This window comes from Amborella trichopoda, chromosome 11, assembly GCF_054954075.1.
Source record: "Amborella trichopoda isolate Santa Cruz 75 chromosome 11, AtrichopodaSantaCruz75HAP2 v2.0, whole genome shotgun sequence".
Lineage (NCBI taxonomy): Eukaryota > Viridiplantae > Streptophyta > Magnoliopsida > Amborellales > Amborellaceae > Amborella > Amborella trichopoda.
Genome location: NC_142346.1, coordinates 39048656 through 39075576, shown reverse-complemented (window position 1 = coordinate 39075576; position 26921 = coordinate 39048656). Strand labels below are relative to the sequence as shown.

The window sequence follows — 26921 nt, the reverse complement described above, 5'->3', positions numbered from 1 at the left end:
CCCCCTTGCATTGTGTGTGCATTTGACTTGCTCTTGAGGGGAACTTCTAGTTCACATAATGGGACTGTAGTTCCAGTGTTTATTGGCTAACTTTGATTGGCCAATCATGAGCCCCTGCACTTGACTGCAGGTTATGGATCCCGTTGAGTTAGTTTGAGAAGATAGTAGTGGATCATGGATCCTGACACAAGTGGAATGCCCTGATTAGGTACCCTATCCACTTTTAAGTTGTATTTTTGTGTGTTTTAGATTTTTTTGGAACTCCATAGCTCTTGTTTGCAACTTAAAATGTGTTTCAATGAGTTTTTGGGAATTTTCAGAATTTTAGAAATGAATTTTAAATGTAGAAAAACCCTAAAAGGGTATTTATGGAATTTTAAAAATATGAAGGTATTAATGTAATTTGTTAAATTGTGTGTGGGAGCCACTTGGGGGGACTAACGGCCTAGCCCAACATGTGTGGCACCCCAATTAGGACATCAAGTGGATCCCACTAAGGCCCACATGTGCCACTAAATGGGACACCAACTTTATGTGCCACCTGTTTTAAAATAAAGATAAAACAATGTTTTAAGTTATAAAATATTTTCTTAGTAGAAATATTTTTGATAAGATTGTCTTAGTGATTTTTTTGTTATCTAGAATATTTGATCAAGTCATAATTTAATTAGAGGTCCAAATTATCTCTTTGTAAGAGAATAAAAATTTCTCAATTATCTTAGATTGTTCTAAAATTTGACTAGTCAAAGTTCTAGATGAATTAGATGGGATATAGGCCAAATCTCAAGGGCTACGGTTTCTAAAGATTCATTCTAGATCGTGATGGCTGATCTTGGAGATAAATGGCTTAGATTTATTTTTTCTCTCACCTTATAGATCACCTAAATAATTCTAGATAAAGTTGAACTCCTAATTTGATTGGGACACCTTTAGTCCTAGTGGTCTATAAATAGGGGATTCTTCCCCTCATTCTTCACATCTCAGATCTCTCTCTTCCATGCCCTTCTCTGCCTTCTCTCTGATCTCTTGCTCTTTAAGCTTCTCTCTCACTCTAAAATAGACACGCCACCTCCCTAAGTGTTTAGGGTGGCACGCCACCTCCCTAAGTGTTTGGGTTTTGTGCCTTAGTAGCATGCTCTATGTTTTTAGAGAGTCCTCTTAGTAAGACCCAAGTCGTATTTGTTGCTCTCTAGCCTCGAATAAAATTCAGCAAGAGTGTCCTAGAGGTGCTTCCAAAATTCAGGTTTGAGAGTTCAGCATGATTTGGAATTTAAGTGCGCCATGGGTCAGGTGATCGGGTGTGGGATGTGTTAAGCTCTACAGGGGTAACCCTAGGCAAAAGCGAATAAGTCTTCTCTTATTTAGTTTTATTTGATGCCGTTTTTGTCTTTTTTTATTCTTAAAGTCTCAGTGTTATATTCAATTCAATAAAGTTTATTTTGGCAGTAAGTTTAGAAAGATCATAGACTGTAGTAGGTTGAATTTATTGTATTTGTGGCACTTGTAAGTAGAATTTCCAGCAATTAATAAAATAAATTTTTTTTTTTAATTTAGTGTCCATGTAGAATTCCAGGCTGTAAATTAAAAGTTTATTTATTTATTTTTCTTAATTGCAAGAAATTCTACTGCCCCAAATATAAGAAATTCAGTCTACTATTGTCTAGAATGTTTATAAACTTACTGTAAAAATAAAAACTATTGGGCTGAGTAGAATATTGAGACTTTAGGAAGGAAAAATAAGGTGAAAACAACATCAAATAAAACTTAATAAATATAATAAGGGAAGACTTACTAAATTTTGCCTAGGGATACCCCTCTAAGACTTAAAGCACCTGATTACCTGATAAATGAGACACTTAAATTTTAGATCTTGCTGAACTCACTAATATGAATTGGGAAGCTCCTATAGGACTCCCTTGCTGAATTTTTATGGGGCAAGAGAGCAACAAACACAACTAGGGTTTCACTAAGAAGGCCATCTAAAAAACTGGGGCAGACCACAAAGGCACAAAACCATAAGTGTAGGGGCTGGGCGTGCCCCTCTTTTCCCCCCTCTTTGCTAGGCATGCCACCCTAGACACTTATGGAGAGTCGACATGCCACTATTTAGAGAGAGAAGCTTAGAGACAGAGAGAAATGAGACTTAGAGAGAGAGGCTTGGAGGAGAGGGAGAGAGATTTAATGTGTAGAATGAAAGGGGAGGATCTCCTATTTATAGACCACATGGGACTAGGGTGCCCTAGTTAAATTAGGAGTTCAACTTGATTTAGAATTATTAGTTTTTTTTTTGAAGAACGGTTAACTAACTTGATCTATAATTATTTAGATAATTTGCGAGGCGAAAGAGATTACTCTGAGCTGTCCATCTTGAAATCAGCCATCATGATTCAAAGTGACATATAGTAACCTTATCCCCTGAGATTTGACTCATATCCACTTCTAATCCATCTAGAACTTTGACTAGTCAAATCATATCTTAGAACAATCCAAGATAAACTGGGAATCGTGTTCTCTCACAAAGAGATAATTATGACTTCTAATAAAATTATAACTTGGTAAAATATTTTAGTTATTAAGCAAATCAATAAGATAATAATAATAAAAAAACTAACCAAAATATTTTCACCAAGAAAATATTTTAAAATACTTGTATGCTATTTTCTTTTCTTAAAAAAGCAATGTGCCAGAAAAGTAGGCATCCCACTTAATGAGACGTGTGGGCCCTAGTGGGCTCCATGTAATGCCCCTATGTGGGGCTATGCCCTTAGATCCCCATGTGGGACCTCCTCCAACTTTTATAAATTTATGCAATACCCTTGTATTTTTTTAAAAAATTCAGAAATAGCCTTTTAGGGGTTTTACACATTAAAAATTTATTCTCAAAATTCTGATTTTTTTTAAAAAATTCACACCAATGTATTTTTAGTTGAAAAACAATATTTTTGGACTTCCACAAAAAATAATATTTTTGGATTTCATAAAGAATGCAAGCACACATAAACCCAACTTAGAAGTGGATAGGTGCCTAATTGGTCAAAAATAAATAAAAATCAGGGCAATTCACCGATGCTAGGATCCATGATCCACTACTGTCATCTTAAATTAACCCAACAGACCTATGACCCACTGTTAAGTGGTGGGCTCATAATTGACCCATCAAAGTTAGTCAATAATAGTGGAACCATAGTTCTAATATATGGATTACAAGCCCCCTCCCCCCCCCAAGAGCAAGTCAAATGCACACATAGTGCAAGGGGGCACTCTCTCATTGCACATGTACACCTATCCCTCTATATAAGGGTTCTTCCCAAAGTGCGATTGTCATATTTACATACCATGCGGTAGTTTTGGTTAGGATTTTGAACCTTGCTCTCACATTTCCTTTCCTCCGCACACAAGAGATCACACAATTCTCCTGGCTTAACAAACAGGAGTGACCCATTTTAAGCCCTCAACAATAGTGCCACATACTCAGGGTAAGGGTTTTGGACATTACCTAGGCTATAGATCGCCCAACCCTAGGTTAATCAGCCACATTACCCTCCCATTGAAGTGTACAAATTGCTATAAGTGATTTTATTTGCAAGCTCTCTAGGCCTTTAAAGGCCACAAACCCCAACAAAATGTCTTGTTCATGTTTAGGTCTATGATTACTTTGTCATTTGAATTTTCATTCCTTATTATAGCCTATGAATATTCTTGTCATCCCTTACGTCGTAACCTAGTCATTGAAACTTAACAATTTACATATAATGAATTTTCCACATTGTTAAGGTTGAAAAAACATTATTTCTAGTTGAACGTGGAGGATGAGATTTACAAGTGTTCTCTCTATGGTGTCATTTCTTCTTGCTACATGAATTATTTATACTTGAAAATAATTGTTCTTTTGGTATTATTAGTCCCATTCTAGTGTACCATGTTTTGTAAGCTACTTATGTCCTGCATTGCTTGACCTATGGGGTTTCACTTTGTCGTCTTTGGCTTGACTTGTATAAGAAATGGTAAATGGCTATGCATAAGAGCATCAAAATAAAACTGGGGTATATATTCTATTAGTACCAATGTTCTAAAAATTGACGATCTGAATCGGAACCGGCCAATCCAGGTTGAAAATCAGTCGGGCCGATTCCGATCTCAAAAAATATCGGGAATCAGCCGGTTCCCCTTATGAACTGGCTGGTGCTGTTTGGTTCTTACAGAACCTCCTTGTTCAACTGTGAACCGGCCACCATTTTTTTTAGAAAATTTGAATTTGTTTATTAAGGAGAGAGATGGTGGGTCCCATCCCGCAGGCATTAATATTTTACATTTTTTATTTTTCAATTTTTATAATTCAACTTTAACAAATAAAAAATCTCTTTTAAAAAGTGTAGCCCATACTCCTCTTGTGGAGTAAGCATCCCTCACGTGTGCCTGGGTAGCACACCCTTGTGCCTGGGTCATGTCTTTCCCATCTCCCCTCATGCTATTTATAGAGTCTAAACCCCTGTAACTCTTTGAAAAAGTCTGATATGGGACTAAACTTACACAATAATAGAGCGAGAGAAGGAGAGAGAGAGAGAGAGAGAGAGAGAGAGAGAGAGACCGGGAGGGGGCATTGATTGCTACTAAGCCAAAATATAATTTTTTGAGTTATGATAATTAAGCCAAAATATATTGTACTTCCTCAGGGGTATATTGTCCATTTACTCCCTCAGGTAAACCTTACCTAGGGTTAATTTTAGAACCTAAAATTTTGGGGAAATAACCTCTTCAACTCAGATTAAAATCAATAAATTTTTTCCTAGTTGCACCATCCACACACTTGAAACAAAAATGTCTCAAGATTGAATAGAAAGCATCTAACTTTTATCGATTGAGATCCAAGTGTTAGAAGCTCAAATTTAATTTTTTTTTTTTTTTGTTTTTGAGAAAAGCTGACTTTTGTATTGCTATAGGGAGAAGATTACAGTTAGGGATTGATCCAAGAGTACCCTCTAGCCGGGACTTTGGTAAAAAATAGGTCAAACAGACCCTGTAACAAAAAATGGGCTTATAAACTATGCCCCCTTACAAAGTTTACAAGGAAGTAGCAAAAAACGGAAGAAAAGGCTTAAAAGAGTGCCCGTTTACAGTAAAGTTACAAAAGACCACAAATCGAAAAGGGTATATAAATACAAGAGCTTTAGGTATTGGTTAGGTTCCACTGGTCCTGCGCAAAAAAGAATGTGGACTTGGCTTGAGTGACCTGACTGTGGCTTCTAGCTCCCTCTTTTGCCAAACTGTCTGAGGTGTCGTTGGAGATCCTCCACTTATGGTGCCATAAGACGTCCATAGCCCTGCAGATGTGATGAATCTCGTCAAAAACTGGAGTAAGGTTCCAAGACAGATCTAGCCCAAGAGATGACATTTTTTTTTTCTTAGAATAATCATCTATTGATTTTTAGGTGATTCCCAAAATTTTAGATTGAAAAAATATCCCAAATAGGTAGTTTAATCGAGGGAGTAGAAGTAAACTATATGCCCCCAAGGGAGCATATTATACATGCCCAAATTTAAAATGTCACAATTGATTTAGATGGCATAAGAAAGAAGTTCAGTGTCGAATTGTGTTTTTATTGTGACATTTATTTATCCATTTAGATAATTAAGATGGAGAAGATGAATTTTTGTCTCATCATCATCATCATAGCCTTTTCCCAATTAATTGGGGTTGGCTACATGAATCCTGGTCCTCCATTCTGTTTAAGAGCTATACCTCAGACAAAAGATATGTTCTTAGTATTCGCATATTTTATATAAAATAATGAAAAACTATAATTCAATACCATTATTATTTTTGAAAAACCTAAAAAAACTAGATTTTTAAGAAATTTTAGTTATTTTCGAAAAAGTTTTTTAAGCCGAATCCGGCCGATTCTCATATCTTGTTGACTCGGCCAATTCTCCAATCTGGACCGCCGATCTGCCTGTCTGATCCGATTTTTTGGAAGGACAATTCAGATCACTGATCCATTTTTCAAAACCTTGATTAGTACTATGCATCTTGCTTGATTCATATGCATCTAATGAACTACTAGTGAGACACTCTTCTGGGATCTAGGCAACTGCTTACCCAAAAAATTAGTAATTCTAAATTCCTAGCGATGTGTCTAGAAACCCATTTACATAAAAATATCAACGGTCTTAATGTCCTAATTTGTACGTGGTAAAAATGGCAACCATTTTCTTTTTAGTAATAGACCAAGGGAAAAGCAATTAAGACCATTAGTGACAACCTTTGCAGCATGCTACAAAACAATGACATATTCATCAAATAAGAAAGTTTGGCTTAGGTTCTCTTCATTTTTTGTTAGCTTACTGTGACACAGCAAGCAGCAGTGCATTACCATAGCCCTTGGTTATCTCTTTATCTTATTCTACTTTGTCATATCCATCCTTTTCTTGTAGTTTTAGTCTACTTCCCTCAATAGTTTTTTCTTATGCTGTACTTTTTCACCTTCTTCTTCCATATACTGTAATAATTCAGTTATGTTAGTTACAATACTTTTGCATTTAACAAATCCTTTTTCCCTGTCTTCCTCACATAGTTGCCATCTATTTCCTCCCAAGTACGTAGTATCTGTAGAGATTTTTTTTGGGGGGGTGGGGTTCATAGAAGGCCCCATTGAGGACTCCCATTCTCTTGGAAAGGAAGTTGACTGCTGGTGCCCCTTTCTTTCCAATTGATTTTCATTTTTTTGGGGCAAAACCTTCAGAATTCAGGGGCTTGACTTCTGATCGACTGGACCCCTTGTTCCTAGTTGGAAAATTTTGGTGTTTGTTAAGATGGTTCGTTTTTTTTCCTTTTCTGCGGTTAGAAACTATAGAATTTGAATCTTTCATATCTTTTAGGTTGTTGTTGGGTTCAATTGTAATAAGTTATGTCCCATAGTTCATAAAATATCATTATGCTGAAAATAATGTTGGTTATAATGCTAGCAGCCCCTGCTCATTCTGTCATACAAAGACAATGGATGGAGTGTAAAAAACAATCCCTTTTAGTAAATTACCGGTGTTTTAAACTGTAAAAATTTCTGTTCTACTATGGCTTCTTCCATTATTACACATTTCAAATTTAATAATTAAATTGTTTCACAAAAGAATTTACAGCCAAGTTGTATCCAAAAGTCCAAACTTAACACAAGTAACAGTGGCTATTTTGAATTTTTTTATTTTTATTTTATAGATATAGAATAGTATACTTTTTAAGTCTATTCCTTGACTATGTTTTTATCATTATTTTCCCCCTTTCTGTTTTTTCTATTTTTTACTGCTTTTTGGTTGAACACTGATTTCTCTGGCACTACAGGTGTTACCGTTGCAAAATGGAAGCAGACCAGGCACTTTCTTCTATGTCTGTTTTTTAAACCTAGGTATTTCCAATATTAAATAAAAAAAATTCAGAAGGACTAGGTTTGCCCAACAACTGGACCTATGAAATAATGTGGGAAATTTATTTGTGTGTATGCTTCTAAAAATATTGATTCAGGAGCTTTCTCAATATAAATCTGCAATACCTCGCACGAAATTTTTGCATGAAAATGGCCAACAACTACATATTTAAGGCAGATGGGTTAGGCCTCTATCATGCTTATTTAAGGCAAATGCCAATGTTGATGAGAAGTGTTTCATTTTTTTTTGGCTTTGCGATAAGTGTTTTCAGCATGGTTTGCAACACGAAGAACTTGAAAAGTCTGTCAAAACAAACATTCCTCCACTTTTAGGAAAATAGTGCTGAGGAAACTCGTGATGAGAAATTGCAGAAAGTAAAAATGTACTTCAACATTGTTTAGTAAAGTTTAGTGCTCCAAATTTTGTCCAACTTGTATAGAGAGGAAAGTCTGGAGCTTGATATTGAAGTTAAAAAGCATTTCAAAAAGCAATATTGAAGGTGAAAAGTTATGAGAATGGATTGCCTTCTTGTACTGAATGGCGAGGAAATTCAGATACTTGAGATTGTGGAATGGGAGTTGGAAGCCATGGACTAATGTGTCGTTTTAAATGTATTGGAATCTATCAATGTTAAATAATACCTTGATTATCTTTTGTTTCATGAGTCTCAGCAGTTTAGTGCTGATTTGATTTTAATATGTACTTTATGTTTATTAAAATCTATGTTTAATACTCAAATTTTGATGTTTGATGTTGTCTGTGTGCATGACGAGGGGGATCTTTACCCTGAGATTTGATGACCTTTGAAACTTCTAGTCATTTGTCATGCTGAGATTGGTACAGTATATTTTTGTCTTGTATTGTTCTTGGGCTCAATCCCACATGTAATTGCAAGCCTGAGTTTGTCGGTTCAAACCCGAGAAGCCTACACCCACCCCCCCTCCCCCCAAGAGAAGAAAACTGCTGTTTGTTTGGTTTTGATATAAAAGGTGAAATGTGTACAATAAGAATATGTACTTTGGTATAATGAAATCACTATCATTATCGACTGTAAGATGTGAAATTGGATGGCTGGGTCTGTGTCATTGGCTGGGCACAAAGTCCAAAATAAATTTTCTCGAACTATGTGGCACTTTAAGCTGACGGATTTCAAATTCGATGGCTGAAAATGATGTTGACCTCTTTATATTAAATGTGAATGGTCTTATAGCATACAATCCCATAAAAGAATTTTTTTAGTTTTGTTTGAATGATGCATTCTGTTTTTCCCTTGAGAGCAGAAGGAAGATGTTCACCACTCAATCATCTCTGATTTGCAAAATGGAAACTCAGAGACCAGGCGGCGGCTTGCTGTATATTGTTTGAAGGTGCTTATTTTCTTGACTTTGTAGTTTACTTTATTTTTCTTCTTGGGTTATCATTGGATCTGAATATTCATTCGTAATTATCAGTTTTAACATTTAATTTAAGACTCTAAGTTCACTCTGATTTGAGTTATGGGTGGAATGATGCCCCCATTTGAAGGAAATTCCAAAAGTATTTTTCTTATGATTGCTTATGGGGGACACAAATAATGCACTAGTTTTGTGGCTATTCTTCTCCAGAAAGCTTGAAACCAGTTATTCACTTCACAATCATTTCCCATGTTATACTTTTCTTATCTAATATCCATTTTGTCTTTGGAAGTGAATTGCGCACAATGTTGCATCTTCTCTATGCTTCTTACTGAAGGCGACACTTTTTTTTTCCCCTTGTTAAAAGATTCTATGCTTCCTCTGGAGCATTTCCTCCAATATAGGAGTTTTTAGGCCTCCAAATTTTGGGAATGCAAGCTCTTCAACCTAGCAACCAACCTAGAAAACAATAAAAAATTCAAATGCATTGTGTATGTTCCTGAAAATAATAACGTTTTGAGATTGAACATATGTCAATATTTTGTCGGCCTGATCTAAGTGTTTAAGAACTCAAAATCCAAATTTCGTTTTTGGTAAATAATCATTTGGTGATTGTTAGGTGGATCTAAAATTTCAGATCTAAAAACTTCTAAGTAGCTCTTTCTCCAACGGGGGAGTAAGTGTGCAGTATGTCCCTGTGGGAGCGTGCTACATGTGCTATTTTACCTTTTCTATTTGTTTTTATGGAGGTCTTGGTAGTAAGAATCTTGGTCCCTTATTATTATGTAAATCATTGAAATATGCATATGACTCTGTTCAAAGTGTAAGATATTCTTTACTATTTAAATACTTGAAAACATACAGTTATGATTTTGAAATATAATTATACATGTAATATTTAATATTTGATTATATATACTTAGAAATACTTATTTAAGTATTCACCTATAATTACATCAATCAAATTTATAATTTATCATATTTATGTAGTTAATGTTTTGATAAAAGTTACATAAATATAATTAGAAAACTCATGAGGGGGACAACATGATCCTTTCCTTCCCTAAAATTTTGTTGTGGGTGGCGGAGGACCTCTTGTACTCTTTCAGGTGGGGGAGGTGAGGGCCTACACCCGATATCCTCTTTCTTGATATTCCCCATCAAACAGTGGGCCAAGTGGCCCTCAGCATCTCTTGTAGGTCTTGCCCCATAAACAACACTTACTAATGCGTCAAAAATACTTGTTGCCTGGGGCAAGGCTGGCCCCCTGGTGGGCTCACCCCAGGAGTGTGCTAGCATCTCAACCGAGGTGCTCGTCTGCCCATCGCTTTAGGGCAGAAAATCCATTCATGCAATGGATAGGGGCTAAAATCCCCCAATTTCTCCCTAGAATTATTTCTTATTAAAAAAAGAAATTCAATAATTTCATTTTCTTGAAATTTTTTAAGATTGAGAAAAGGAAAAGAGTTTTGGGAAATCAATTCAAATCCATACTTATTACATTTGGTTCTTTGTGAAATATCAAGAGAGCCTACAAGAGCTACAAAATGTTGAGGATTGGGGATCAGCCATCAAAGGTTGGTCTTTTTTTTATTAAATTTCTTTGTGTTTGATATCTTTGCAAATGACTTCTTCCCATACTTTTAAAATTGGGTTCTGGGTTGGAAATATGGTTATTGCTTGGATAAAAATGATCAAAACAAAGTAATTTGAGTTTATGGTCTTGGGCATGTGGCCATCAATCATATGACATTGGAAAGGCTATTATCTTGTGGTTGTGTTACATATGTGAAATGGAATTCAACAATTACCTAGTTGTTTTCAACTTTGGAACTTTCCTACTATACAAAATTCTAATGTTAAATTGATTATGCATGTACTTTACATAAAATATATAACAATTACATTTATACATATGTATGTTTTACTTTACCTAATTACTTTCAACTTTGGAACTTTCCTATTATACAAAATTCTAATGTTAGATTGATTATGCATATACTTACTATTACATTTATACATATGTATACTTACACAAAATATAGTTATTTCACATATATATCATCATCACTCTCATCATCCATGCTTCAAGACTGAGGTGCGTTCTTGCACGGCCACCTCCCTCCCTTCGCAGCTGCCTAAGCACTGGCTACCGCTTTTTAATGCGTTGGGAACCTACATCATAATTGAGGATCACATGTTATTTTGTTTGGGTTGGTCTAAGAAGGGTGAGGACCTTAAATTTTCCTTAACGTGTTCCATGCCCGAGTAAAGAAGGTGGATTGTGTTAGGTAGGCAGCCAACGTAAAACTTTGTCAAAACTTTTCATGAATCCTGAATCCTGAATCCAGGACAATGGAAGATTGAAGATGTTGTACATGGAATTAGAGTTGGGTGGGTGAAGTGGAGATTGCAACCAAAGTTTTATGTGATTGTCGCTTGTCAATGGAGCTGAAGGGGATGTTCTATAGGACAACCATGCGATCAACTTTGCTTTATGGGGTGGGATATTGAACAGTCAAGAAACAACATACTCATAGGATGATTATAGCTGAGATGAGGATGTTGAGATGGATGAGTGGCAAGACGAGAAGGGATAGAATTCGAAATGAATACATTTGGAAAAACTTAGGTGTGGCTCCAATAGGTGATAAGATGAAAGACCTTAGGTGGGCTGTACATATGAGAAGAAGAAGATGGACTCCAAGTGTTCGATATGCAACCTCTATCTCACACACTCTCATGCACACACAAAGATACACATGTACCCATATGCTCCCTCTTTATATGTAAGAAGAAGAAAAAGAAGAAGATGACCTGCAAGTGTTCAATGCAAGGTCCTCTATCTCTCTCTCCATGTTCTCCAAGTGTTTGAGACCTCTCTCTCATAAATACAGATCCAAAAGAAAAAAGAAAAGAAAAAAGAGGATAATTTTTAAGAATTTCATGCAAGACCTCACACATACACATACACACATATTCATAAAACACACACACAAAACAACATATGGCCCCCACCCCCAATCCCCTTCCCTTAGGGCCACCTGCCTAGGCAACCCATACCCCTGGCCGCCAAGGCAGCCACATCCACCTTCGTGAACATTAGGCACGACAGAGCAGAATGGCGGATCGGGATTTGTATAGCTAACCCCAAATAGTTGGGAAAGGGATGTGATGATGATGATGTCATTTTGTTAGGGTGGGAGTTGCGGGCCTCCAAATAGGTCTTGTAGAGGAAGAGAGAGGGAACAACAATGCCTCTTTCTGGTCAAATTAATGGGCCGAGGACTAGGTCCCTCGTTTTGGATTCTTCCTTTATGGTGACAGCATAGGACCATTTGGAGGGTTCTGTTTAATGGGGCGTTAATGGAACCTAGGGCCCCCTCTCTCCCCTTGTAGCTCATGTCAAAAGTGGGCTACGTGGCTTGGTGTTAATAATGGGGCTTGCCTGCAAGTTCCGTTAATATCGGTTGTAGCATCACGATGCCCTTGTACCTTACACCATAGGCCACTGCGGACTCTAAATAGTGGAGGGCCTTGTGGTCCTCCATTTGATGGGACAGTTGGTCACATTAGTGGGGGACCTACATGCTTGAGGAAGGGGGTTTGTTGTACCCACTTGCTCTCTCTCTTGCAGGCGTTATTAGTTGGGCTTGCAAGACGAAACGAGAAGAGGGGACTGTCATTACTGTCTCCCTCCTTGTAGCCCCATTAAAGCATGGGATATTCTTCTCTCTCTCTCTCTTGTCATTTTAAGGGTCTCCCGCCCACCCTTGGGGGTCTATGCTAATCATGGAGATGGGGGCATCAGCGCACGTGTGCCTAAAAAATAATAAAGAAGTAGCATGGAAAACAGAGATATTATGGAAATTATTTATATAATATGGAGATGGTATATAAACTAATATTATAATACTTATCATAAAAAAAATGACGTAGTAATATTATGGGTAATGTGTATAAGAATATTATAATGTGCATTAAGAATGATGACTCCCTACTTTTCATGCTTCTTGTTTATTAGGTAGGTTACATTTTTAGGTAGGATTATTGCCGTGTCATAAATATGTAACTAATTAACTATTGGTGCAACACTTATTTTCCATTTTGTAGCTTTGAAAGATTTGCATTAAGTTAGAAATTCAATCTCTCAACTTCTGAATAAGTTTACCATTAATCTTTTCTACGTTAGATCTTTCTATGTTTAATTTCCTAAATTGATGTTTATCGTGTTTCTTTCATATTGGATGCTATGGTTTTAGTGTGTTCAATACAAATGTAGTATCTCTATCCGCTTTTCTGAATGTTGGGAAATGCTAAGTCATACCTTTGCATTCTTGATCCTTGTCCATGTATCATTGATTAGGAGACCCTTCTATTTCATTAATGAGGCACTACCTATTTCAATTTCCTTACAAATTGTGTGAATCTAATCTTTTTTCTTCTTGAGTTGTAATTTTTGCATTAATAAAAAATTGAACAATATTTTGAAAAATGCCGTGTAGGTCCTTATGAAAATTACAATCGATTTTGTTCGAGTGCTATAGTGTTTTGCAACAATATCTGTTACTCCATTTTGATTTCTCTTTACACACACCCACACACGCACACACACGTGCATTTATCATCATCATCATCATTTTAGCCTTTTCCCAATTAATTGGGGTCGGCTACATGAATCCTGGTTGTCCATTCTGCTCTGTTAAAGGCAATATCCTCAGTGAGGTCATAAGTCCCCATATCTTTTTGGACTACTTCCAACCATATTCTTTGGAGCCTACCCTTTATCCTTTTCGATTCTTCCACTTGAACTAACTCGTACCTCCTAACAAGTGTTGTACTTGGGTGACGCCACAAATGGCTAGCCCACCTAAGTCTACTTTCTCTCATTTTATCTTCTATTGGTGCCACGGCTAAATTCTCTCGAATAGATTCATTTCAAATTCTATCCCTTCTTGCCTTGCTACTTATTCATCTCAACATCCTCATCTCCGCTACACTCATTCTATGGGTATATTGCTTTTTGTCCGCTCAACATTCCGCCCCATAGAGCAAAGCTGGTCTCACCATTGTCCTATAGAACTTACCTTTCAGCCTCATTGGTATGGGGCGATCATATAAAATTCCAGTTGCACATCTCCACTTTGCCCACTAAGCTCTATTTTTTTGTGTAACATCTTTCTCATTCTTTCGACTATGCTGGATTATTGACCCAAGATATCGAAAGAGTGATATTTTTTGTACTTCTTGGCCGTTAATCTTAGCTACTTCCTCTTCTCTACTCCTATTATTACTAAATTTGCACTTCATGTACTCTGTCTTAGTCCGACTGATTTTAAAACCTTTGGATTCTAGAGCATCCCTCCAAAGTTCTAAGTTTGTGTTGACGTTGTTTCGGGTCTCATCAATGAAAGCTATGTCATCTGCGAAGAACATGCACCACGGTACCTCATCTTGTAGGTGCCTAGTTAAGTTGCCCATATATATATATATATATAATGGTGTACACCTTATACTATACAAGTAAGGTGCACCTCTAAATTTTGCCAGAAGATGTAGTTCTGGTGTCAATAACGATACGATGACTTGAAAATCCATGTTCAATTCTAATTATGAAATTCAAATTTTAAAAAATGGTGCAAATCGAGCAGATCTATAAAATTTTGAAAATCTTGAAAATAGATGGTCCAGATAACTTGTTACAAGATGCTCTATTTTTTTTTATATCCATATATCTTGAGGCTGAGGTGATCAATTGGAAGGTTTTCCAACTTGGTAACTCTCTTCTACTGGATTTTTGAGGTGCAACATATTTCAGTAATATAAAGTTGCAAACATATATATATAGTATGGCCTTAAATAGAGTAGAATGGTGGACCGGGATTTGTGTAGCCGACCCCAATTATTTAGGAAAAGGCTATGATGATGATGATGATGAGGCTCTAAACAATCAAAGTAAAGCGCGCCTTCATATAGTGTCGAAAAATGTGGTTTCGATACTGGAAATCTTTGTGATAGCTTTAAAATATATTTTCATCTCTAATTATAAAATTTCGAGCTTAAAAAATAGTGTGCATCAAGCAAATCTATGAAAACTTGAAAATCTGGAAAATTGACTGTACAAAAATGCATTACAAGATACACTATTTCCAAAACTTGAAATCCATTTTTTTCTCATGTCCATGCATCTTGATGTCAAGATGATCAATTTGAGGATATTTTGGCATCAAAACAAGCTCTTTTAGTGAAATTTTTGAGGTGAGCTCTAATTTGATTGTTTAGAGCATCAACTCTCTATAAACTTGTTCCTATATATATATATATATATATATATATATATATATCTTATAATGAGACCGTTTATCTTTGGTACAAAGCAGTCACAATTAATCTTGACCATTGGATGTAAAATTGGGTGGCTGCATTTATTTCATTGACCAAGCTCAAAGTTCAAGAGAATTTTTCTCGAACTTTGTGGCATATCCAAGCTATCAGATTTTACATTGGATGGTTGTAAGTAATTGTGACCTCCCTATACCAAAGGTAAATGGTCTCATTGCATACAATCCTTTATATATATATATATATATATATATATATATATATATATATATAGGGGAATAATCTTGTGTATTCTCAATGCACAGTCTGCTGGTGTAAAGACTGTTTTTTACCCTTTGTTTTAATAAATGCCATTTAGTCTTTGGTTTAACTGACATCCTTTAAAGCGGTGGCTCTCTTGCTATGAAATAGATATCTTTCTCTCTCTCTCTACACTAATCTCAGCTCCTCTCCTTATTCTTCTCTCACTAGCAACACAAAATGTCAACTTCGCCTTCTTCGGTAAATCTTTAGAAGATAATTAAGTTCTCTCCCTCTTACCACTTCATGACTCAACCCACTTTCTCTTTCACGTTTTGTTTCTCTTTTTCTGCAGCACAAGCCATTCTCCCTCTTCACTTTGCAGCTGAGATGGATAGCAGGGGATGATTTACGAACTTCTTGTGCAGTTGAATGTAGGGTAAAGGAAATAAGATCAATGAAGAGTAGATGCAATGATCTATAAGTATTTGGGATCATCATAAGTCTCTAAATGTGACTGATTTTTATCTACTAGTCAATGTCACCTGCCATTGTTGGGTATCTGCCAATGTACCCAAAGGGAGAGAGAGAGAGAGAGAGAAAGAGAGAGAGAGAGAGAACCCTCCGTAGTTGGGTTTTTGTAGGGCACCCAAAAGGGAGAGAGAGAGCTCTCTGATTCAGAGAAATGGAAATAGAAAGTTAAGAGTGCTCTCAGTTTTTGACAAAATCGCTGGACAAAATTGCCCACAAAAACTGAAAAGTCCCCTATCTATGAAGCCAAAGTGAAAAAGGCCATGTTTTGATTGATCATTTCTCTTCCAATGTACCAGGAAGTGTGTATAAAAGTTTGGAGTTGTAGGTTCAATGCCTTACACAACTTATATGCAAAACCCACTTCTCCTAAGATTGTTTGCTGTGGTGGAGGATCGGTTTTACTTGTTTCATGGGCACATTGAGAAGATTGCTTTATTGAAGTAAACATTATCGTCTGAACAAGGCATCAAATAAAGTGAGTATTGTTATTGAGGTTTATAGGACTCTTAGAGATAGGGGACCTTACCTGCCTGATCAGGTTGTGAGAGATATCTCCACGGAATACTCATGTTCATTCTCTTTGATGTCTCTATGAGAGAGAGAGAGAGAGAGAGAGAGAGAGAGAGAGACCCTTCCATAGTTGGATCTTTGGCACCCACAGGAGAGAGAAAGATGGGGTCAATGGGGCAGAGAAATGGGATGAAAGTTGATGAGAGAGGAAAGGTGGAGAGAGACATGCGATCAGTAGTATAGAGAGAAACAGGGGAGAGAAATTGGGAGAGTTTTGATGGGAAGAGAAATGGGCAAAAAGGTGAAGTACAATTGAGTTAGAAGACATTAAAAGTTAGGGTGCAGTTGGCATAGGGATGCATCAGTAGCTGTAAAGGTAAGGTGCGCCTCAAATTTTATCATGGTATATAATTTTGATGTAAAATATTCTTAGGATTATCTCAAAATATTTTTTATATCTAATTATAAAATTTTAAATTTAAAAAACTGTTAAAATCAAGTAGATCTATAAACATATAAAAATCATGAAAATGGACGGTGTAGATAATATGTTGTAAACTGCACTATTTTTGAGACTTAAAATCTTGTTATTTTTCATGGTCATGCATCTCGATGTCGAGATGATTAATCAAAGGGTTTTTCAACATTAAAACTACCTTTTTCGATGGATTTTTGAGGTGCATCAGTAGCTCTACATTATAAGGTTGCAGCCTTATATAAACTTTTTCCTAAAAGTTAACTTGTTTTGACATTTATTAGATGGGATGAGATTTAAGATGGATAGTCACATACTTTTAACAAGGTGTATTGAAAATACACAGGATCATTCCCCATATGGGATGAGATTTAAGATGGATAGTCACATACTCTAACAAGGTGTATTAAAAACAGGATCATTCCCCATATATATATATATATATATATATATATATATATATATATATATTTCTTCTTTTGGTACAATTGGCTATTTTTTTTTTAAAAGACTTTTGGATTCCAATTATACATACCATTGAACGATGCCGTTGTTCTTTAGAAGCTAATTAAACTTAGTCAAGTGTCTCTTCTTTTTTGTTTTTGGAAGTACATGTTTGCTTTGACCTTTATTCTTATACTAGCGGATTATAATCTTTTTTCATTAGTGGACCTTATAGAATGTACCTTTTTCTCCTTTGACATTTTTATTATCTTGAAACTCAAGTGTTCTATTGAACTTTGTACTCAAATATTTGGTTTGAGATCAGTTTATCTATATTGATTTTTTTCTTGTGCTATTTTTTAATATTTGACATCAGGATGCTTGTAATACGCTTTATATAGGACTCGTACTTTGATACTATTTTTATTATCTATCTTTTGTTGTAGGATGCTTATCTACCACAACGACTTTTGGACAAGTTAATGTTTATCTACAACTATGTGGAGATGGCGAGGGTCACAGGGGTGCCTATCTCCTTTCTTCTTGCAAGAGGACAAAGCATTAAGGTAGCCATGTGATTGGGCATGTTATTTATTGTGTGGTTTCATTGGAAACTTCTATACATTAATTTGTCGAAATGAATGAATTACTAAATTCCAATATTCCTTATCAGGTTCTTTCTCAACTTCTTAGGAAGGCAAAGGAGAAGGATTTAGTTATTCCAAATGTTAAGGGTCAAGGTTCTGGGCAAGATACATTTGAAGGTGCAACGGTATGCTTATATTTTTGGGGTGCTTTTATTACTTTTTGTCTTAAATCCTCAATTAGTATTTGCGCTGAAGATGCAATAGTTAGAAATGACAAAATAGTGGTTGGCTTTAAATTTGTGATTGACTAGAGTTGTACTGGAAATATCAATGGCCATTAATTATTTGAAGATAAGTAGTTGAATTTGTTGAGGATTGATGTCTTGTATTTTGAGGAAATATATCTGCCAAGGAGGAGTTGTCTTGACAGGTTGACTTGATGGACTTGGCCCTTCCGGGGGTTTGGGGGTGGCAGCCCTCGAGGAAAAATTCAGATATATCCGTACATGGGATTCCATTTATTTGGGACTTGATATATATTCGTATAAGGGTATTTTGGTAATTTGTACTATCTATATGAGACTCGATATATATTGTTGCGATTGGGGGTTTATCAAAGGTTAAGGGAAAAATGCAGGTCTCTTTGTAATTAGATAAAAACAGAGAGGCGTGAGGAAGAGAGCAAATTATAACCTTATTTTCATTGCCAGTAAAGAAGCTCTAATCTCCCATGGACGTAGGCACGTTGCGAAACCACGTATATCTTTGCGTTGTGGTTGGTTGTTTCTTTCTTTTGTGTTTGTTTCTTCTTTCTTGTTTTCGTGGATTGCTTTTTGTTTCTACAAAATCTGTTGAATATGTGTATTCTATCCCCACTAAGAGGTGTTGTTTTACTAAAGTAATTCTAGGAGTTGAGGGGTTCATTTATGTTTGTTTAGCTTTGTGGCTTTTTGTTTATGAGCTGATAAAGGTAGATATGAGAAATAATTTCTTGTGGTTGTGCATAGTTTCAGAGGAGTTATCTTATCATTTAACAATTTTTTGGGATTTGGATCGATTCTTTTTGGGATTTAGTCTCAATCTTAAAAAGTATATATAGTCTTAGACTATGCATACTTTTTAAAGTGGGGATCTCTTTATTTGTAACCAGCAAGTAATGCAAAGTATAGTTGCATTGTTAGTTGGCTATAAATAAATATAATTATCATGGTATTTAAGGTGGGCATTGGGATTCCAAAATTTGAAATTCTAGATCTCTTGAAGATTCCTTTCCCGGAGAGTTGGAGCGGGATCACCACTTGGTTGGGAGATCCCAACAACTATGAATGCTCTCTCTCTCGCTCCCTCCCTCCCTCCTTCTTGTTAGACCGAGACCAAACGTACCACTTAAGAACTAAGAGCCACATAGATGTGTACCTTACGTCCAATCAAAAAGTTGGATGCGGCTGCCTTGGCAGCTTGGGGGTTTGGCCGAGGTAACACCCCCATCCCTTGTTAGCTTTTAGCTAAGATATGTTTCAAAACAAACTTTTGATCTTTGCTGATCCATATGAGCATTTTGATCCTTAGGGACCATCACCACTTTTGCTCCTTTTTTACGCCTCATCTTCTGTTTATATGTGCCACATTTTCCAGTTGACGTGGGCTTTTGTTGTTGGCATTTAAATGCCATCTTTACACATCATGTAAAATCTTTTTTATAATAATATTTTTAAAAGTTTAAAAAGTATGAGGTGGGGTTTTAAAAGGGGCTTTGATTCTCTCCCTATAAGATGTTCTCTCACGCTCTCTCTAATGAACATTGAACTCTTTCTACGGGTTAAAAGCCCATGAGGTTCCTATTAATTAAAGGAAGCAATGAGCTCTCTCTCTCTCTCTCTCTTGTTATGAGTTTTTGATGTCTCTCTCTCATGAGTAGGACTAGCCTCACGTGATATTTAGGAAACATGTACTGTTTCATTTAATGCTCTATTTTAACGCGTGGGATGATCATATATGTGCTTCTATTTCTCAATCGATGTTAAATTGTTGTTATTTTACCGATTGGAAGACTAATTTTTAGTGAGAGAGAAGTTGTTCCCAATCAATGTTTTATTGTTGTATACCCGATTGGATGATAAATTTTGTAGTGAGAGAGAGAAGTTTGCCATCCTAATCGATGTTTGTATTGTACTGATTGGATGATAACTTTTGTAGCAAGAGAAGTTTGTTTCCAATTGATATTTGTAGAACCATACCAATTGGAAAGATATATCAATATTTTTGTAACTGTGGTTTTGGACGGGTCTCATGAGTGTACAACTCAGGGACTCAGGATTTGTATTCCGATATGGCTGTATCCTGGGAGTATACTCGGAATTTTACCGAGATGGGGGCATTTAACACTTCGAAGAAAGTGTGAGCAGCTCGTGCCTCCAGATCCCCTGTTTTTTGTCGTAGTTGTATGGGAGTTTATGTCCACTGTGATGTATAGTTTATTGCGGTGAGACCCCAAGCAACCAACAATTTTGAAGTGTTAAATTGGTCACTTCTGTATATGTCTATTGATGACTCGCTAAACTATAGAACCAGGATTGTGTTAGGCCAGATTAGTTTTGATGATGCACATCATTTAAGATGGCGGCAAAGGTTCCAATTTCTTAGAAAATTGGAAGGTGTAGTATGTTCAAAACATTGGTGTCTGCCTGCTTGCCATGTATTTGTTGATTTTATGGTTGATTTGGTCACGTGCAGATTTTCTACAGGCTTCGAAAGAAGCAAAGCCGTAAGTGACTGATGAATATAACTTGTTTAATTGTATATGATCTCCGATGGCAGTGTAGTAAGGGGCCTACTTTTTAATGGGTGGACTACAGTGCCACTAAATGTGTTTTCAAAATTTAAACTTGCTTTTGAGACCTATAGGAATGGTGGGGGTGACATTGTCCTGTAAAAGGACTACCCCATCTCTGCCAAGGTAATTGGTAAATGGACATTTGATTTAATTTCATGTCTTGTGAAGTCCTTGTTTTTAAAATTTCTATCATACCCCTAAAATCGGAAGATATTTTGTTAAGTCTAGGATTTATGCCTCAGTAGGCATGTTTTGTATGAGATTTTTGGTCACCTTTTGTTGTGGGTCAACTAGGTAGATATACCAGTAACCCAGGTTAAGCGCATTGGGATGCGGTCCTAACATATTGGAAAGGAACTATAGACCATGACCTACATAATGTGGGTGATCCACTGTATTAAAAGGTACATATGGATTCCAAGAGGTAGACTTGTATCTCCAAATGATTGGAGAAAATTGCCTTGGAACCTATAGTGAGGAGGCTAAGTGGCTAAGACTTGATGGTAGACGTACCACTTGCTCAAAGCCAATGCCTGCAGTCTCATTCAGTGTGACTGTAATGCCATTGAGCGGAAGGTTTGGAGTTCATTATGAAAAATCCAATTATACTCGCTTGATGCACAGTCAGTTGAGACTTATGTTTGAGATGGTTTGGGATTCTTTTGAGGTTGGTTTGGAGGGTATAATGGAATGAGTTAGGTTTGCGTTACTAGGTGCCCTTTGGAATTTTAGAGGGATTGGATGCATTTGATATTTCAGTGTTTGTTGTGCTTTTTGGTGAGCTAGCATTCTTTTGAATTATTGGTTTTGTTGAGGTTTAAGGGGAAATTGAGGTTGTTTGGGAGCTTGTGACTTTGGTAAGGGTTTTGGGATGGGTAAAGGGAATTTATGGTTTCCTTAAATGTGCTTGGGTTAATTTTAGCTGGGCTTTGGTTTGTGAATATTTTGGAGTAGTTTGAGGTTGTTTGGATGTCCTTGGATAGCATTAGAAATGGCAAATTGTGTTGGGTTATTGGGCTCTGGATGGTTTTGGAGTTTCTTTTCGTCGATCGGGGCATGATGATTTTGGTATTTGTTCTGTGTTGGGAACATTTTGGGTGGGATTATTGTTGTTTGTTGAGGGTTTTGGGGTATTGACCAGTGAGACAATAAGTGTTTGGCTTTTGATTTTCAAATTGGGAAAGGGAGGAAACTTGAGTTTGAACTTTGGGGACCACTTGGGCACTTGGCCCAATGGTGTCATCAGATATAGATCACAACTCTGGCCAAGCACAGGTCACCATCTTCACTGGTTTTCTTTGAAGTTTCTAGCATCTTTACCGGCTTGTATGGGATTTATATAGTGCCCTGTGATATGGAATTTATGTATTGACCAGTAATTTAATTTTATTAATTTGCTTACTTATTGATAATAAAAATTTCCATTGTTTGATAAACATTCTTTATATATAACTGTTCTGTTGTGCTTGGTAAAATGTATCTTCAAATAATGCTAACGGATTTCTTCATTTGGAAACACGAAGCCTTACAAGTTTATGGAAATTTTATGAGTTATTTGTGGACTTATTATCTTTCCATGATGTATTTCTTTTGGTGGAGGAACTCGATTCATTGGTTTGTAGGAGCAAAATTTGCTTATTCTAACTTCTTTTTCTTTTTTCTTTTTTTCTTTCTTTTTTAATCAGAACGATCTATCCAAAATTAGATTGATTCTTTTCTGAGCAGTTGGTTAAGCTCACCAATATGGCTTGCATTACCTGAGATTCAAACCTATTGTTTGAACTGCTTATGACCTTTCCTTTACGTAAGACCAATAATGGTTTTTCAAGTGATTCAGTTATTATGCCTATGAGTATGTCTGTTAGTTTTTTCATTTCTTAGCATGTTACAATTTGACTGCTTATATCTGTGTTGCAGGTGTTGGAAGCCAAGTCTGGATTCTATGAAAATCCTATTGCAACTTTGGACTTTGCATCCTTGTATCCATCCATAATGATGGCGTATAATTTGTGTTACTGCACTCTGGTGAAATCTACGTCCTATGCCATCATCGTACTTTGCATGCTTGTTTTACTTGCCATGCAGACATTGGTATTAAAATTATGTCGAATAAAACTCTTGGTTTCTTCTTCAAAAATTGGAATTATTCGAATTGTGCTACAGGGGATGAATACAACATCTGTGTAATTTTGAATGGAAACATACATATATTTCTAGTGTAAAAACCTTCATGATTTTGTGGTTCATGAAATTTTTTATTGCAAACTAGCTAGCTTTAAACTGATTGGCATTGGGAGAACATGTTTTCTGTCTATCAAATGTTTGTACTATCAACACATTACCATGAGATAAAATCATTTATCTGTATATAATGAGCCATTGTATACGATGCTGAGAATCTTTCTTTGTTTTGATAAATGTACTATGTATAGTATACTATGCTGAGTGTCTTTTTACATTGTTGTACCACCCTTTTTTGTCCTTTTGGCCCATTAATTAGTTGTGCATTTGGTGTAGGTCATGCCTGATGACATTCGCAAGTTCAATTTACTACCGGAATGTGTTAATAAATCACCATCTGGTGAAACTTTTGTTAAACCAACTCTGCAGAAGGTCAATATTTATCCTAGATGTACCGATTCCCTTTCCTGTAATTAACTCCAATTTCTAGATTTATTTTTTATGTCAGTAAGTTGCTGGTGCGATTATTTGCTCTTCTATTCCATGTATGGTCAAAACCTTTGTATTACAATGAGGTATTTTCTCTTCTATTTGTGCATGGTCACGAACTTTAGCATTACGATAAAGTCTGAAAACTGATTTTCCAGGGCATACTTCCTGAAATTCTTGAGGAGCTACTGGCAGCTCGTAAAAGAGCCAAAGCTGATCTAAAGGTAATACTTCTATTTGTCTATTGTTATTAAGAGTACAAATTTGTAGTAGTACAAGCTTTATTCTGGTCATCACATTATACTTCGGTGTCTGTCAAGAGCACTGGCTTTGTGGTTAAATTTTATTCGAGGATTATTTGTTTTGGTCAGGTTGCTTATGGCCCCTTTAATATTTTAAGGTGACTTGGCTTCAATGAAACTGACGCTTCAAAATTATGTTCAATTCTGTCTCAGGAAGCAAAGGATCCATTTGAGAGGGCAGTATTAGATGGCCGGCAATTAGCACTTAAGGTCTTATTTTCTTCTATCTATGTTTTTTGTTTCTGATGTGGAGGTACCACTCACAAGAATTTCCTGAAGATATCAAGAACTCATGGCTTAAGATTTTGATTACAGTGATTTCTTTTATGCGTATTTGCAGATCAGTGCTAACTCTGTATATGGTTTTACTGGAGCAACTGTCGCTCAACTGCCTTGTTTGGAGATATCGTCTAGTGTGACAAGCTATGGTTAAGTAGATGTGTTAAGAGTATTATGTTTTCTTGAATGATTAGTCAGCTATCTTGCTTATCTCTGTACTTCCTGGTTCTTGACTAGGTCGCCAGATGATAGAACACACAAAGAGGCTTGTTGAAGAACGGTTTAAAACTCTAGGTGGCTACAAAACTGACGCTGAGGTAGCTTATCTAAACTTCCTATGATGGGGAGCTTTTGAATCTGCTGAACGAAAACTTCTACTATTACTCTTAGTTATGCATACTCTGGCCCAATTATTATTATGTTAATGTCAGGTTATTTATGGAGACACCGATTCGGTCATGGTACAATTTGGTGTACCAACTGTAGAAGAAGCAATGGCATTAGGGAGAGAAGCAGCAGAGTACATCTGTGGTACATTTACAAAGGTATGGCTTCTGAATCATTTGTGTTCTGCTGACTTAATGATCTGGTTGTCTAGTTTAGTTGGTCTAAATTGGCCTAACTAGCACTTGGGGTTAAGAGCTGAATAAAGAGAAGCTTGAATGGAAATATGGTAAGGGGAGACTAGTTGGTCAACCATCAAAGATGGCTTAACCATGTCATCCATTTTTTTCAGTACATAGATGTGGTTGTAGTGGGTCATAATTCAGTACATAGATGTGGTTGTAGTGGGTCATAAACTAGTATTCCCAGTTGTTTTCCTGCATGCTTTATGCCTTTGATCAATGTGTCCAGGTTCAGCTGGATAATGTATTCGCTTAGGATTTTACAGTTGTGCAGTTTCTACTTTTCCAAATTGTTTATTTCAGCTGTCATACTTCCTTCTACTATGTTTTGTGTGTAATTTCCCTGATGGATGCTTCCTTTTCCTCGTTTTCTTGGGTTTCTTCTTGGTTGGTTAGTGTTTCTTACTAATGCAATTCTGATGGCAGTTTTTTGAACTTCCGTCTGAAGTTATTTGTTTAGTCGTAGATATTATGGGCAGTTCTTTGCTTTCATCTTACATATTAGTGGTTGCTAATCATAGAATTTTTTTTTTATTCCTTTTGAAGCCCATTAAACTTGAATTCGAGAAAGTTTATTACCCATATCTACTGATTAGCAAGAAAAGATATGCTGGACTTCTCTGGACCAATCCAGAAAAGTTTGACAAAATGGACACCAAAGGTGAATACCGGAGCTTTTTGATTGCCGTATTAGGGTTATCCTTTTAGGAGACGTTTTTCATTTTTGTTTTCTGACCAGGCATTGAAACGGTTCGAAGGGATAACTGTCTTTTGGTGAAAAATCTGGTGAATGAATGCCTTCACAAAATACTCATTGATCGAGACATACCAGGTGCAGTTCAATATGTGAAGAATACAATTTCTGATCTTTTGATGAATCGCATGGATTTGTCACTTTTGGTGATTACTAAGGTGAAAATTTAGTTTGCAAGGGTGAAATTTCTTCCAAATTATAACCTTTAATTTTTGGGGATGACCTATGTTTTCTATTGGAATTCTAGTAGTGTGTGTGTTTCATTTTAAAGGATAATCATGTCCTTTATTTTATATTCTCTCCCCCCCCCCCCCCCCTATTCTTTTCACCCTTCCCTCTCTTGTCATGTCTTTATTGTTTTTCCTGATTATCAGGGTTTGACCAAAACTGGGGATGACTATGCAGTGAAAGCTGCACATGTTGAGCTTGCTGAACGCATGCGAAAGGTAGATCATCTTTTTCAAAGTTCTACAAGACAAATAGTAAACCATAAATTTAGTTGTAAGCACTTGCTTGTGAATTTTATTAAGAACTTAAATGACAGGAATTTGGTGAGCACAGAGTTGAATGTGTTGTTATTATTGAGATTGAATATTTGTGGTGCATTGTTGATTAGCGAGGCAGGTGCCTCAACATAACATCTTAACTTCTATTTCCACCATTAACACTTCAAAAACAAAAAGCGGAAAAGAATCTCCTTGTGGGATTGGTTGATTTATACATCTAATTACATAATTTATATATTTAATTACATAATTTATTTGCACAAGAAAACTGTGATTTGAGTAAATAACATGTGCTAAAAAACACGAACAATGATATAAGCACCTGACACCATCGCATGTCAGGTGCCTCAACATAACATCTTAGGCTCCATTTCCACCATTAACACTGGAACAAACAAATGTGGAAAAGAATCTCCCTATGGAGTTGGTTGATTTATACATCTAGTTACATAATTTATACATCTAATTACATAATTTACATGCACAAGAAAACTGTGATTTGAGTATATAACATGTGCTAAAAAACACGAACAATGATATAAGCACCTGACACCATCGCATAAAAACAAGGCAGGGGGTGGGTCCGAGTTAGCTCCCCAGGTACCAAGTCTGACCAGTCAATACTTGGACCAGAATCGTGGGTTCTTCTAAGGGCCTAGACAGACTTGGTCAAGACTTGTGTTGCCCAAGTCGGAGTAGTTTAGAATGGGCAAGGTGCCAATTTCTAGAGACTCGAGCGAGTCAGAGTTGGACTCACCAAGTATTTAAACACTTCTAGTCATATATATATATATATAGGAAAAAGCTGGTGTAGGCCTACTAGCCTACAACTACATATGAGCCCAACGGCCCAGATTGAATCTGGGCCGATCCAATGATCGCGAGTGCATTTCGTATTTTAATTTTAATTTTTTTTATATAAATCCGAATCACTTGAAATTTTGAGCGTGTGTTCTATGAAAATAGGAGAATAGTGTTCTTTAAAAATAGGAGAATATAATAAAAATAT

At 36.3% G+C, this 26921-nt stretch overlaps 1 protein-coding gene across 4 annotated transcripts in view; it reads left to right on the top strand.

The window, feature by feature from the left end:
• LOC18436873 (DNA polymerase delta subunit 1) overlaps window positions 1-26921 on the top strand; it is a 45384-nt gene that overhangs the window by 9194 nt on the left and 9269 nt on the right. For 2 of the 4 annotated variants that reach the window (XM_088851470.1, XM_006847095.4), the window contains exons 12-24: window positions 8697-8783; window positions 17802-17921; window positions 18029-18127; window positions 22693-22800; window positions 23293-23388; window positions 23604-23669; window positions 23901-23957; window positions 24088-24175; window positions 24264-24343; window positions 24458-24571; window positions 25199-25313; window positions 25392-25564; window positions 25781-25852. In XM_088851470.1, the coding sequence (XP_088707596.1) occupies window positions 8697-8783; window positions 17802-17921; window positions 18029-18127; window positions 22693-22800; window positions 23293-23388; window positions 23604-23669; window positions 23901-23957; window positions 24088-24175; window positions 24264-24343; window positions 24458-24571; window positions 25199-25313; window positions 25392-25564; window positions 25781-25852 (1275 nt within the window). Of the gene's footprint in view, window positions 1-8696; window positions 8784-15747; window positions 16813-17801; window positions 17922-18028; window positions 18128-22692; window positions 22801-23292; window positions 23389-23603; window positions 23670-23900; window positions 23958-24087; window positions 24176-24263; window positions 24344-24457; window positions 24572-25198; window positions 25314-25391; window positions 25565-25780; window positions 25853-26921 lie in introns of those variants that run through there. The other 2 variants (XR_016044046.1, XM_088851471.1) reach the window with 2 other exon arrangements.